Genomic DNA, 15,255 nt, shown 5'->3' with positions numbered 1-15,255 from the left:
ACAACGTGTTTTTCACAAATAGCACGAACTTGGAAATTTTAGTTTTGTAAATTTTTCTGTAGACCGTTTTTAGGATGACCGGACTTGATCTAAAAATGTTCTTTCTTATGTTTACAGTGAGATTTGAGCAAGTTAAGTCAATTCCTTCTTGTTTTGCACCCTCAAATAGAGAGTTGCGCAGGTTTATGAAACAGTTCAGCGATTTCTTACTGCTAACACCTCGAAGATCATCTGTGATTGTTAAATTTTCAATTGTCAATGCAAATGTTGTCGCTTCATTGCAGTCAACAGCAGTAGCTGTCGATTTCAGTATCAAATTGTGCAAGCCAATTTTGCTGATGTTCAACTGTCCATTCTGAACGCGAAATAATGGCCATCCTTTTTTATTACAAACTATTAATGCACGTCCATTTCTTCCAAAAATCGAAAGACTTTTGTTTAAGTTTATAGAGGTGGAGTCGTACGTCCTGTTTTCACATTCCATATACGGTCTTGCAACAGCATAATCAACATAGATTTCATCGTTATCATTTGATAAACGTACGGCATATCGTAAAGTTTGACATGGTGTCGTCCAGTTTCCGCAGTTGTCATGGTTATTTCCGCCGTGACTAACAAACCAATAAGCAGACGATACGAATTTGTGACCAGAAGACATAACAGAAACATGGGAGAATCATTTCAACTTTGATTTTATTTAATCTTTGGAAAACACAAGAATGCTGATAAATAAAAATATTAAAAACTATTCCCAAATGTTTATAACCATCATAGAGTATTATCTAGTTTAAGTCCAACAAAGACATTGCTAAGAACAGAGTACAATATGGTTCGAGTAGGAACTGTTGATTTCTGCATCCATTCGTAAAATACTGAAACTTGCAATATAGCATGCTCATAGTCAATGATTTGCAAACAATTGTAATGAAAAAAAAAACAGTCAAAAATTGAAATTGCAGACACAGAAAATTTTTTGATCAGATATACCTTGTATCAAAAGCAGCAATGTCGAAGTATGAACTCTAACTTGATCACACGAGCAGGAATGCATTTTCACTAGAGAGGGATGAAAATTTATCGGTTACTGTTTGATGTAGTTCTTGTCAACTGAGAGTCTAATGGTTGTAGACTGCAGCATTTAATCAGCCGATTTCAATTGAATTTTGCCGCTACACAGGAATGAGTATGCTTCACTTGATTGATAACTCACAAATAAGCAAAATTGCGTTTGGGATCTAGCTACATATGTATTCTATAACGCTATTCCATGGTGTATAAGCATATTTAGACACGAAGAATCTTATAATACGTCTGAAAAATATACATGCAAAACGACAATATGCAATTTAAACAACAAAATACAGCTAAAGTGTACATTTTCTATAAACAAATACATGTGACTTTTTGAAAAAATAAATGATAAAACGCACTTCAGAAAACATCATCTTGTAAACTCAAGATTCGACTTATAATAGCAAGAGACAAGATTTAACAGCAATACTTCGATTTATTAAAAAGTCATTACCAATATACCTGTTAGAAGGAAATGACGTAAGTAATAGAAAGAAAATTAGATGCTATACTATTTACAATTAGATTAAAGGATAAGAAAAAAATAACAAGTAGCTACTTTAGAAGCCTTTCTTAACCGCCAGAATCTCAAAGATTCTGTAAAATTTATAGTTTTATAAAAAACAAAGAAAATATCCTATTTCCTTCCCAATAAAGACAAAATATCAACTTTGGATCGCAGCAACTTAATTTATGAATTAACTTGTCCAGGCTGTTTTCAATAGTACATAGATAAAACTGACCAGAACCCTACTAACAAGACTTAACGAACACATCTACTCACGATCACATTCTTTATGACACTAACACTTTATACAATAAAGTGAATGGTTTGAGCCCAGGAGCATAGTTACATGTCGGTAGATGTAGATCGTCCACGTTAGTAAAGTCCCGATAAGGACAGTTGATGTTGATGTTGAATGACGTTTCGACGACCTGAACGGTAGTCATCTTCAGATTAAAATGAGGAGTCAAAGTCAGTTTCGCCATACTTGTTGTCTGGTTTATACGTTATTGTATAGTGTGCGAGTCAGTGGTGTTTCTTGGATTACTCTAAAGAAGTGTGGTTAGTTGTTCCTTTCTTTGGAGTCTTAAATTGTTGTGATCTGCTCAGCAGGTTATGTTCTAAGTTGGTCTACCAACTTTCTAACGTATGACGTTGTCTGTAGTCAGCACTAAGCTACAAAACAAAGAACCGAACGAAACGAACAACTCAACGACAACAGCAACGATACCTTGTATCAAAGGTACGCTGGGACTATATCTCACGTATCTTGCGACCATACAACACACGTGTTGCACATAAACTAACTACAACGTTACGACAAGTACTAACGAACGTCAAGGAGAAAAAAACAACCAATCGAACGACAAGGTTCAGTCGGAGTAGTTTACAAAATAAACTGTTTCGATTGCAACGCCTCCTACTATATCGGGGAGACTGGCAGGAACTTAAACATAAGACTTACTGAACACAAACGAGCAACAACAAAAAAAGGACAAGAACAACCACGTTGCTTCAAAAAGGTTTGGATAATAAATCAAATTCAAATGATTTAGCTACAATAAGAAAAAGCCAATGAACTAATAACCATTATAGCTAAATTGTAAACTGGCCATCCAATTCTTGCTTCAATTTTAATATTGCAGCTTCTACCTTTAATAGATTTCACCACCCAAGTAAACAGTATGTCTTAGCTACAGAGGAATTAAAATATTTTACTAGGTTGCTCACAAAAAAACGATAGCATTTCTGGTGCAAACGTGTGGCTTTTTTTAAAAGAACGAATGGTACGCGAAATGAGACGAAAACTATTGAGTGAAAAAAATACAAAACTGCAATACTGCCTAAATAACAAAACATAAACTCCTTGCATTTCTACAAGCACATGCAGAGATGCGCTATAGTCCATTTTGCTTGAGCAAAAACCTATATTTTAAAATTTATAAACGGAATTTCACGATGCAACAGTTTGCCCAGTTGCAATGAATGGTTTTAAGACAGGATGATGCTTTCTTGGATATTATTGGTTTTACATAGTTAACCGACAGGTTTACAATGACAACATTTTGTCAAGGTCAACATAACAATCATGCAGCTCTTTTAAGTGTAGAGTGACTTCACTTGAGCTTCTCGAAAACACAAAAATTCAAGCAGCTTTCCGTCACAACGAAAATGACATAGTGTGCATGAAAACCAGAAATTTCAGGGAAGTATTCGATAATTTTAAAGTAACTTTTGATATCAATTAAATGCCAGTTAAAAGTGATCATAGATCAGACTCACCCTGAATTAGGAGTCAAACACTCCAGTAGGAAATTTGCTGTGATTGTATGTGATGAAAGACCTGTCCAATAGTCTTTGAATAACGCTGTTATAAATATACTTCAACATCATTCTCACTTTTGTACATTAGCATATTTTCAAATCAATTTGAAATGACTGTACGAATAAATTAGTTCAGGTTAACTGCACAGCAGTCAAACATAACACTATATTTTAGTATAAATCGTGTAGTATCATATATATTTAAAAAAGATGCATGAATGTGGGATGTCAAGACCGTTTTAAAAGTCGCATTTTTGTGCATCGAATGTAATTCATATTTTAATCGACTTTCATTTTTTTGTGCGGCACATGGTTTCAGATTTAGAATATAATTGTGTCGCTTTGAAAGCTGTACGCCGTTTTCAGGTTACCATTCTTTGTTTTTTAAAACGTCCAAACAAAAATGACGATGGTGCAAAATTTAAGAAAATAGAAAAAAGAGGCGATTTCTGAATATGAACACTGTTTGAGTATTAATTCGTCTTAAAAGAAGTCGACGACGACACAAGCAAGTAACTCTCAACCACTTCAATTGATTGCGAGAAGGCTAATTCTTACGGCTCTTTCTTTGATATTGCTCATTTTGAGATCACGAGACATGAAAACACGTGCTCTGTATTTTCATCTTGTCGCCGATTTAGCAGAAATTTTGGATGGTGGGAAGACGTTTGGTACAATTACAGCTACAAACCTTTCAAACAGACTTTACTAATGTCAAGAGCAACATTTCGCTTCATTCTAAGTCGAATTGTTCGTGATTTACGAAGACAAACAATATATGTGAAACACCAACACAAAGGAGCTACTTGACATTTGCCTGTATAAATTTGGAAGATGTGATCACTTCTTTGTATTAGAAATTAAGAGAAGAAGATTATTAACTGCGTGCTCGATCGTTGAAGAAGTATCTGAGCTTCTTGTTGAAGAAAGTTTTGGGACGAACGTGTTTAAAAGTTCATGCCCAGAGCATGTGAACATTTTAAACAGGGGTGAAATTAGAATGCCAATTGGCGGGGATACGATTGCATTTCCATGCATTCAACTCTTGCCGACCAATTTCTTTTGAAATTACAATCGACTTCAAAACATATCAGTCGGGATGAGCTGAATAAATGAATATCCCCCCCCCCTTCTTGTTGGACCCTGTATAGAAACAGTGTAATACTTGTTTTCTATGAATGTTTTATTATAAATCTAGGGTCCACATACACCATATCAAAGGACACGATTGTATCAACAGTAACCAAGTGTGACCAAAATCCCCGTTCTCTCGTGATCTTATCTAATATGTGCATTACATCCACGTGATCATTAACCAATCATTTAAAGTAATTATTGCTAACTAATTAAACCAATGAAATAATTTCTACAATGAGCTTTGCACTTCTGGTGGTTTCTACGTCCTTTTAGGTTTCTCTTCATTTACGCATGCATCTGTGCTCACATGAACGAAAAGGAACTTGAGTATCACTGAATTGCAGCTTGGATTTCTAGATGTCAGCTGTGACAAAACTTTCATATCAGCAGTGGTAAAAGGAAAGTTGAATCAGCATTAGCACCTCTAGAAGAAACTTATTGAAAAACATCTGAATGGCTTATCTAATATATGCATTACACCCACGTTATCATTAACCAATCATTTAACGTAATTATTGCTAACTAATTACAAACTAACTAATTTCTACAACGAGCTTTGCACTTCTGGTGGTTTCTACGTCCTCGTAATTTTAACAAGATGATCATTGCGAAGGTGAATGAAGACACCTCATTGTTGGTGACTCGGCTTTCCTACTGCGCACATAGATTTTGAAAGCATTTAGCAATGTAGTCCTTGCATCTCAGGCAAGTTATTTCAAATACAGATCAAGCAAAGCGCGAACGATTACTGAGGGTACACATGGGAAGTTGAAAGGGACGTTGAAGATTTTTGCCACAAATAAAAATTTCCTCCCACTTGCAGCTGCACTTAAAATATTTAATAAAAATGGCACATCCTCCTCTAAGTCATCATGGTTGTTCTCATAATCAAGATCATTATCATTTTTAAGTTGCCTACTTTGTCCGTCGCGATCATTCTCAACAGCTTTTCTGCATCAAAAAATCTTTCCATGCACGCTTTTAGGTTTCTTTTCCTTTACGCCATGCATCTGTGCTCACATGGACAAAAAGGACCTTCAGTATCACTGAATTACAGCTTGGATTTGTAGATGTCAGTTGTGACAAAACTTTCATATCAGCAGTGGTAAAAGGGAAGTTGAATCAGCACAAGCACCTCAAGAAGAAACTTATTGAAAAAACATCTGAATAGCTTTCAAACTCTGGCTGAAAAAAGTATCCATTTGTTCATTGCGCTGCCATGGACTAAATCTTGTATTAACCAAGGTGCATCGTAAATTTCACTTGTAAAATTGGTGCTTCCTATTCTTTTAGCAGCAAAGCTCCAAAAAGATAACTTTTCTTCCTTCCCACAGACTTCAGTTTACTTATTCTGGTGATACAAATTAGAATTATAAAGCTCGTATCATTACTGTTGTATCATCAACAGTTATCATTACGCTGTGCGTTATAATCATCATAGATTCATAGAAATATTTGAAGCCTGGACAATTCTTGTTTGGAGAGGGTAAAGAGAAACTGGTTGAGAAATACAATGATTCAAGGACGTCTTACTTTTCTTTGCACAATTTCAATTCACATACAAAGATGTACATACATACAAGAAAACGCAAACACGTTGCACAACCACGTTTTGAAAACGTTCATCTACAAGCAAGACAACTGTCCTTCTTACAAAAATAAAACTGGTAGATGGATATATGATGTGATTCTCTCACTAGTATATAGCATTGGAAATCCGTCTCTCCCACAAGCAATGATAATCGATCTCAAATTTTTCATGATTGTTGACACTTTAATTTCATTAGCATATGAGCGAATTTTGTGAGATGTACAAACAATTGTACACAAAACTTCTAAGGAAGTTTGAATTTCAACTTCTTGTGCAAATATGGTTGTTTTGCAATACAAGGCTACAAGTCTACAATCACCAAGCATTTCTTGCTAGCTACGCAACTGCATTCTACCAAAGACCACCAAAAACGTGACAAACCAATAATCTTAAACAAACCAAACATCAATACCAAAAAGCAAACATCAATAATTACAACGAGCAAAAATAACACCAAGTCATCGCTAAATGTTGAAAAACCAGCCTTCCCCCACCCCCCCAACATTCAAACTTTGATTAAAAATAAATAAAAATAGAAACCTAGATTAAATTTATGACCTTCCTTATATAACTGTAGATGAGCAAGAAAAGAATTTCCAGGTTTACTGTCTTTGCGTGAAACGATTCTTTAAATTTGATTTTTGCCCATTATCATTTGTTTAAATACATTTTCGCAGTAATTATCTCTTAAAGTGCAGAATGGGATGAAAAATGTAAACATAATTCTAATAAAAACAGACGTTATTCTGCCTTAATTGATATTTTACAAACATAAAACGTACACAACATTTATTGAAGTACATGAAGTATGCACCTCTGATAATCCTTGATAATCCAAATTACGAGAAATTGAAAACGCCATGTCCCAAGTTTTCTTGCTTGGTGATTAGTTCTCACATAGGTACTCTAATAAAACACATTTAACATTCTTTAATGCACAAACAGATTCAAATTTTTTTCTGGTACTATTTACTTATGGTTAGTTACACGTACAAAAGAAATGAAGCATTAGTTATACGAACAATAAAGTTAAGAGTACAGTCATTCACTTCTTATAAAAAATACTTCATTTGATTTGTTTGAAACACTTATTAAAAGCCTCTGGAAATTAACGAACTTCTCGAAATGAAATTGAATTGTTTCAGTCATTCCTCACCAATTTTGTAGGTGAATCTTGTCACACATATGTTTGACGGGAAAAAACAAAAGAGTATGCTTCACTGAAACTTATAGGACACAAAAAATTTAAAAAGCGTATTACTACTATTTAAATCAGTCTGCAAATTGACATTGTTTTCGATTAATTTGATTTTCGTCGCCATGTTACTTACCTCGCCGTTCGCGGGCGTATGTTGGCAACCAATATTCATAATACATCGAAAGGGTAGCCAAACTCTTCATGTATTTGATCTAACCAAATCTCGATACGATTGTTTGACCCTTTAAGTGGCAGCATAGCAGGTCTGCAACAATCATCCAAACGAAATTAGAACCAACTTTTAAAAGAATTTGCCGAGTAAAGGGTTGTCAAGTTATTTGTAAACAAAAGGATGCATCTCGATTTCCTTTTTTCTGTGTTAGAAAAAAGGACGATGATTATATTTATTATTAATAGAAAACCAACTGGGAAGGAAATTATGCAAAAAAATTACCAAAATAAATATATCACGACATCAATTGCTCTCGTTAATTATAGGGTTTATACATATTGGCATTCAATGATTTGCAGATTTGTTCTTTATGTGCTATTTGTGAATGGAAAAAACAGAAAATGGTTAAATTGGGAACATCACATATAGAACAAAAGCCAGATCTAACCTAGGTAGTCTGTTGATATATTTAGGCTTTTTTTAAAAAACAATAGCAAATGAAAACATTTGAATAGAATTGTATTTCATTATGTAAAAACTATCAAAGAAATTAATTGATACCTAAGCGAATGAAAAAACTGAAAAACGTCAACATGAACAAATAATTTATAGCAGTTACAACGATTAACAATAAAGTATTAATAGCCATTAACCAATTAGCAGCTTTGATGAATAACGTGAAGGCACTTTCGAATCACTATTAACAGTCTTCCAAAGATCGACAACAGTAAAACCAGCATCAATATTATGACAGGAGTGATCACCAAAAAATTCTGGATCATGTCAAATAATCGAATAATACTTTGACTGTCGGAAGAGGGCGACAGATCTTCTCCATAGTAGACACATTTGACTAATATCAAACTACACAAAATCACGTGAACAGAGAGGGAAAATGATTCGATGACGTTGTCACGAGGGTTCACGAAAGGTTTCGCATACGTATGAAAAACCAAAATGGCGACACATATTGTTAAGGCAAGGATCATCTTTACCCTGTTATCTTGTACAAACGTTAACACAAGAATAATGACAAGTCTTCGAAAAACCAAAAATCCTTCCCATGGTATCTTGGATTGAGGAAAACAGAGGAAAGCCTCGTGGTTACGAAATGGAGCAAGAAGCACTCTAAGTACGCTTGCTTTATCATCATCCTGGTGGTATTCTTTATTTCCTTGAGGTCTCTCAGAATTACCATCTCCATATCTATTTGCTCTATCTTCATCACTTTCCACTTTACAATTATCATTCAATAACTCATTTTCTTCTTCAGGGTAACATTGACGCCCTAACTGGTTTTGAAATTTGATGTCACCATTCGAGTTTTTATTGTCAATTTGACTTTCATTGGAAAGTGCTTTGCTCTTCTGGTGCTTTCTACGTGGGCGACGTGTATGAAAATGATTATTGTAAAAAACGAGAAAATGAAGGCTTTTGTGATTCATTTAGGCCACGTTTGCGATTGATGTAATTTTTCACAAGCAAATACGACCAAAAACAACAGAAGGGCAGCGGTATTAAACACGAAAAGCAAAACTGTGCAACAGAAATTTGATCTGTTTTCAAGAGATATGCTCCTAAAACTGGCACGAGACAAAATGGAAGCACAGAAGATGTAACGTAACCTATGAGAACATATTGAAACGGTTGATAACATTTTACATTTCCATCCAAAAACAAAACATCGTCGTCACCAATTCGTACACAGTGAAGCAGTGAAAGGCACAGTTTTGTTGAAGATGCGTACATCAAAAGTGCAACATATGTATATGCTGAGAAAATCCGCGACTTGAATGTTGAGGAGGATGGGGAAGAGGAAAAATTTCTTACTAACATTGTCAATTCATTATCCACATTCTCATGGCGTCTTAGCGACATCAAAATGATTTTAGTGAACAAAAATACCAGTCCAAGAAGCACTAGTAAACAATAGCCAATGGAATGTATTATTAATTCCTTTTGAATGGGTTGAAGATTGGGAAAAGGGCAAGTGAACGAAGAGAAATCGACGGGAATTAAATGCACAACACGCAATACGTCATCTTCTAGCTTAGTAAGGAATATATTGCGCTTTCCGCGACCTACTACACTTCGTAGAAGATGAAAAACTTGATAATAATAAAAAAATATTTTCAGTAAGCCACTGCTTCTTCGTTTTGCACTTTGCAAACGCCGTCGCCCAAAAATCCCTCTGTAAATGTGAAGACTTTCTTTGAAAAAGCGGTCAATGTCATTGTGGAAAAGGAAGAAAATTAAATAAAGGATCAATAATGCCATCGCACTGGGAATGAACACATGTAGAGAACAATCACTATTCAAAGTGCATGACGTACTAAACAAACTATCCGACATGCCTCTTAAACATCTTCCACAAAGCGTGCCAGTTCTGTTGCCTTGGCAACTATTATAAGTAACACAGCGAGCAAGGTTACAGCAATAACCCGGTGGACATTGTGCGAATGTGATGGATGATCGAGACTTGTAGCCCCAAAAATTTGGTCGTGAACTCAGGACACCACCATTGCAAATTCCGCCACGTGGACATTGCATGCACTGTACTTCATTGCTTTTTGTGATAGTGAATTTTGATCTTTCCAAAGCGTAAGTCTTTGGGGGACATTCATTGCATCGTACGTACAAATACCTACAATGAAAGTAGGGATATCTAAAAGGGCAATGCTTTTCAAAAGCTAGCGAGAATCCTTTCGGACATACGATAGTGAAATTGCCTTCGATAAAAAGCTGAGAATTTTTTATCGGAGAACTTCGCAGGAAAACTGTCTGGCCCATGATAAGAGCATTAAAAATAAAAACGTTTTCACCCTTGAAGTAAACAGGAGAGTAGCCTTGCACGTAGAATTGAGTAGCTGCCGTGTCAATTTGCCGATTTTCAAAATGGCAATTTCTAAAAATCACTTTATTCACATCTAGTACTTTTATGATCGCTTTAGACGGGTCTTTTCCCATTCTGTTATCATAAAAGCGACATGAGGTCATCAAGTATCGACCTTGTACTAACTTTACCGAAGATATGCCTGCGGGGTTGTGTCGTCCATTGTTAATGAATAAGTTGTTCTTTAAAATAACTGGATTCCATAGTGGAATGATATGATTGTGTTTGTGATTGCCGTGTCGTAAAAGTTTAATATACAACGCACCAGAATTGTTTCTAAAAGTGCTGTTTACTACTTGAACTTTGAATGAATTTCCGACAATGGACAAAATAGTACAACTAACTGCAGCAAGTTTATTTAGGTTGTTCTCTGCAAAGATATTTTTCATAGATACTGCTGTTAGGTTACGTGTTCGTACATTTTGATCCCTGAGTAGCAAAGGCAAATGTTTTTTATTTTTTGTTCCTGCGTTATGGTCAATAAAAGTGGTGTTCCATACTGTTGCATTAAAAACATTAGCATAAGGTTTTATCTCCAAAAGACTGCTATCAATAGGAATATGTTCCCCGTCAAAAACTGTGTTCTTCACAAAAAGCAAGAATTTGGAAGTTTGATTTTCAAAAATTTTTCTGTATACCGTTTTCAGAATGACAGGACTTGATCGAAAAATGCTATTTTTTATAATTGCAGTGAGATTTGAACATGACAAGGTGATGCCACCTTCTTTTGTACCCTCAAATATAGAGTTGCGTACGTATATGATACAGTTCACGGATTTTTTACTGCTAACACCTCGAACATCGTCTTTGATGGTTACATTTTCAATCGTCAATGAAAATGCCTTTGCTACTCCGCAGTCCACAACTGTACTTGTTGATTTCAGTATCAAATTGTGCAAACCAATTTTGATGATGTCCAACTTTTCATTCAGAACACGAAATAATGGCCAGCCCTTCTTACATACTATTAATGCATTCCCATTTTTCCCAACAATCGAAAGACTTTTGTTTAAGTTAATGGAAGAGGTGTCAAACGTTCTGTTTTTACATTCCATATACGGTCTCCCATCAGCATAATCAACATAAATTTCATCGTTATCATTTGATAAACGTACAACATATCGTAAAGTTTGACATGGTGCCGTCCAGTTTCCGCAATTGTCATGATTAGTTCCGCCGTGACTAACAAACCAATAAGCGGACGATACGAATTTGTGCCAAGAAGATATCACTGAAACATGGGAGAATGAAAATCATTTCAAATTCTTATTCTTCTTAGAAAAACACAAAAACATTCTCTCTAAACAATTTGAGTGAATGGATAGTTTCAGTTCAATCACAAGGCAAAGTTTTTGTTTTAAGTCTATGGCAAATAGATATTTTGGAAAATTACTGTTTCTTAATTTCGAAGTCTATTGCGTCTACGCCTATACTTTTAACTCAATGAAGCCAAGCAGAGACATTTAGAATGCTACAAAACAATGATTGACATGTTTGATTTGGAGTTGTGGTTTTATAGTGTATCCAAAACGTAAAATACCGAAAGCTTACAACATCGCTTCATGCAGGAAAAAAACTGTAAACGGCTGCAAAAACATCAGTCTTCGAACTATAAACTAAATCAGACATACCTTGAATCAGAAGCAACAATATCAAAGTAAGAAATCTAACGTTACCACACGAGAAGTGTTGCATTTTCTTAAGAGAGTGACAAAGATTTAACGGTCACAGTTTGATGTAGTCAGCTGAGCGTCCAATACTTGCTTCAATTTCTAGATTGCAGCTTCTAGTTTTGATAGATTTCGCACCGAAGTCAACAGAATTTCTTAGCTATTGAGAAATTAAAATGTTTCACTTTACAGCTGAGAAACCAACAATAGCGTTCGTGGTACAAATGTATGGCTATATTCATACGAGTGCGGGTACAAAAAAATTGGGGGTGCTGTCAAATTTTTGCTCGACGGAAACAAAAAATGCCCGACAGAAAAATTAGCATATGACAATGTGCATCTTAATCAAAAACCGACTATATGTTTGCATATTTAGCTCACTCATATTATTCAAATAATTAAGAACGCTACACTGTATGAGTACTTTCTTACCTATAGATGAAATATACTGTAGTTCATGCATTTACAATAAACATAATCTAACATAACAATACCATAACATAACAATATTAATACTGACATTGGATTGTAAGATCAACTTTAATGAACGTTGACAATTTCACAGGCGCTTTTTGCTTGGACAAATTTACAAAGCTCGTTTTATCTGTTCTGTAAATTTTCAAGTTGTTTCTAGTGGCTTGTTTGAAAAATAATTATTTTCCAGCTTGAATTTCAGAAACTTAGAAAGGACAGTTTTGATTGAATCTGAAATGCAATGTTGTTTTGTTAAGTCGTCTCTAAGTAGGTGCTATTCTGTCACAAACTAAAAGTAGAAAAATAGTTATGTTAATTCTAAATATTATTACAGGAAAAACACACAACAAGAAACAACTGCAATTTCTACCAATTTTCAACAAAGGTCACTGAATTTTGCGCTTTACACTTTATTATTATCCCCACAGCACCGCAGGCAGGAAAAGGTTAAATATTAAATAACATGTGCATATAATTGACAGTGACACATACTTTATTTAGCATATATTTTAGCTTTCATTTGACGCTAACAACTTGTTTTATACAGTTAAAATTTAAGAAAAGATCATAGAGAAATTAATCAGAACGAGGTTACCAGTGAAATGTAAAATACCTGGAACGATAACTAGTTTACAAAACCCAGTGATTGGATGAAGTCGTTTTGAAAAGGTTTCGCGCTTCGTGTATGTCTTGCGTGCACTGTGTAACGTGCGTGACAATGCTGCTTGTTGATCAAAGCTTCGATTAAAAACAGCATGATTTGAAAATTGGGAAGTTTTTGATGGGAAAATATAATTGTAGCTGATGAATCGGGCAGAAATTTATTTGAATTTGTACTCAGAGACACGCCAAATTTATTAAAATATCTTGGAGTATCTTGGAGTTATTCGCCGTATCGCAAGAAAATATACTCAGTGAAATGACTTCGATAAATGATCCATTTGTCAACACAGAATTTGAAAAGAGAACATAGCAAAAATGTATATACTCTTTGCAAATATTCATAAATGTTTGAGAGAATGATTAATACTGAAAAACATTTGAGTATGTAAATGCATAGCAGCATCACTTATGAACGTTTTTGTCTTAACACTTTTGCTAGATGCTGTCAATCTTTATGTTCAAAACAACAAGTTGTTGCCTCATAGTTCGCTTTTTTTCAATTTTATTTTCTATGCAGCATATGCTGAACATTGTGAATGATTCACTTACAATGCTTGTTTACTTTCATTTACGAGAAGTGACTTTTTGTTAAAAACGTTGCCTGCCCAACATACATTTTTATCCAGCAGCTTCGATTGTTCATGAATAGAAAATGTAATCACAACTTGAGAATTGATTGCTACAAAAAGTACAGGCTCATGGTTCTTGTCAACTTTCGTTTCTTGAGAAATGGTTTGAGATGATTTGAGAAATGGTTTGCCATACTTGAAGTAGTGGTTGAACTGAGTCATGAATAAATTTCTTATTTTGTCACTTAAGCCCTTGAGGAAGTTGCCCTCAACTTTCTTAAAAACTGAAATAAAATTCATAAAGGTCGGATGCTTATAAAAATTCAGCTATTTAGAGTTATTTCTGCTTTGTTTATAGTAAAATCATTCCCCCAATTCAAACTTGAAAAAATCATATTAGTGAGATGCTTCTTTTTTTAAAGAATATGTATTATTTATGCCACTTTAACAGTGTGAGCTTGTTATTAAAACTACATAAACCTCAAATTAAAGGCATTTATGTTATTTATCACGATGCAGTTGGTTTTCAAAGCGTTTTATAGTGTATATGTTTGTGAATATTGAGCATTTTCGTTTGGATGTATTTACGCGGAACTTTGTTCTTAGGCCTGGGGAGAGTATATATCGAACAACAACATCGTTTTTGCTATAAAAATCGCAAAAAATACTGTTTTTCTCTGTAATGTGTGATTTTGATACCCAGAATAGCGTATTTATGGAAAGCTGCGTATGGTTTGCGTTCATTCAAATACAAAATGTTTCTGGTACCAGTTTCATATCAAAGTTATTTGACCTCAAAAATGTGAAAAGTCACTTTGTGATTTTTAACATGCAAAAAAAACCATCTTAAACCTATCTTTGAGCAAATAAACAAAGTAAAAATAAAAATTCAATGTGTGTAAAAGATATCGAGCGTAAAACAGCCTTATAAAGGCTCTATTTTAAGGTCGAAAACAGAATTTTAAGAAAGTCACTTTTTCGTCACTTGGTTATCAATGGCGGCAATAATAAGTGGCTTCAACGAAGTTATCGTTGCAGATATTTTACATTTTACTGGAGGTTACTTAATATTTGTTTTGTTAAATTCTGGTTATTCATAGGCAAAAAAGTATCAAAAATTGCCCGACGTTACTACTTCCAACCAAAATTTGGGGTGCTGTAGCACCCCCATTATCCCCGCCTCGTTCACCTATGGCTATATTTTAGAAGAAAGAATGGCACGTGAAAAAGACGAAAAACTTTGAGTGAAAAAAAATGGAGAACAGCAATATTGCCTAAATTACAAAATATAAACTCATTACATTTTTGCAAGCACAGCGATGCGCTATAAGTCTATTTTTTCTTCAGCAAAAACCTATTTTGTAAAATCTATAAATGAAATTGCAGGATGCCAACAGTTTGCCAACTTGCAAAGAATGGGTTTAAAAAGCACAGATTTAAATGAAAAGTACATGGAGATAAAACCAAGATACGTGTACATACGTGGAT

General features: G+C 34.6%; 1 protein-coding gene and 1 long non-coding RNA gene across 2 annotated transcripts; both read right to left on the bottom strand.

Annotated features, from left to right (window-relative positions):
• Nucleotides 1–674: 674 nt before the first annotated feature.
• Nucleotides 675–3,458, bottom strand: LOC124442833. The gene is made up of 3 exons (XR_006947372.1): nt 3,359–3,458; nt 988–1,056; nt 675–702 (listed from the first exon to the last, which is right to left on the bottom strand). It is a non-coding gene; the product is annotated as an uncharacterized LOC124442833 (long non-coding RNA).
• A 4,567-nt stretch (nt 3,459–8,025) lies between these two features.
• Nucleotides 8,026–9,112, bottom strand: LOC124442832. Its single transcript, XM_046993331.1, has one exon. It carries the CDS (start codon nt 8,941–8,943, stop codon nt 8,155–8,157), a length of 789 nt encoding a protein of 262 aa, XP_046849287.1. The 5' UTR covers nt 8,944–9,112; the 3' UTR covers nt 8,026–8,154.
• Between the last annotated feature and the right edge of the window lie 6,143 nt (nt 9,113–15,255).

This window comes from Xenia sp. Carnegie-2017, unplaced genomic scaffold, assembly GCF_021976095.1.
Source record: "Xenia sp. Carnegie-2017 unplaced genomic scaffold, XeniaSp_v1 HiC_scaffold_20, whole genome shotgun sequence".
Lineage (NCBI taxonomy): Eukaryota > Metazoa > Cnidaria > Anthozoa > Malacalcyonacea > Xeniidae > Xenia > Xenia sp. Carnegie-2017.
This window is presented reverse-complemented; position numbering and strand designations above follow the sequence as displayed.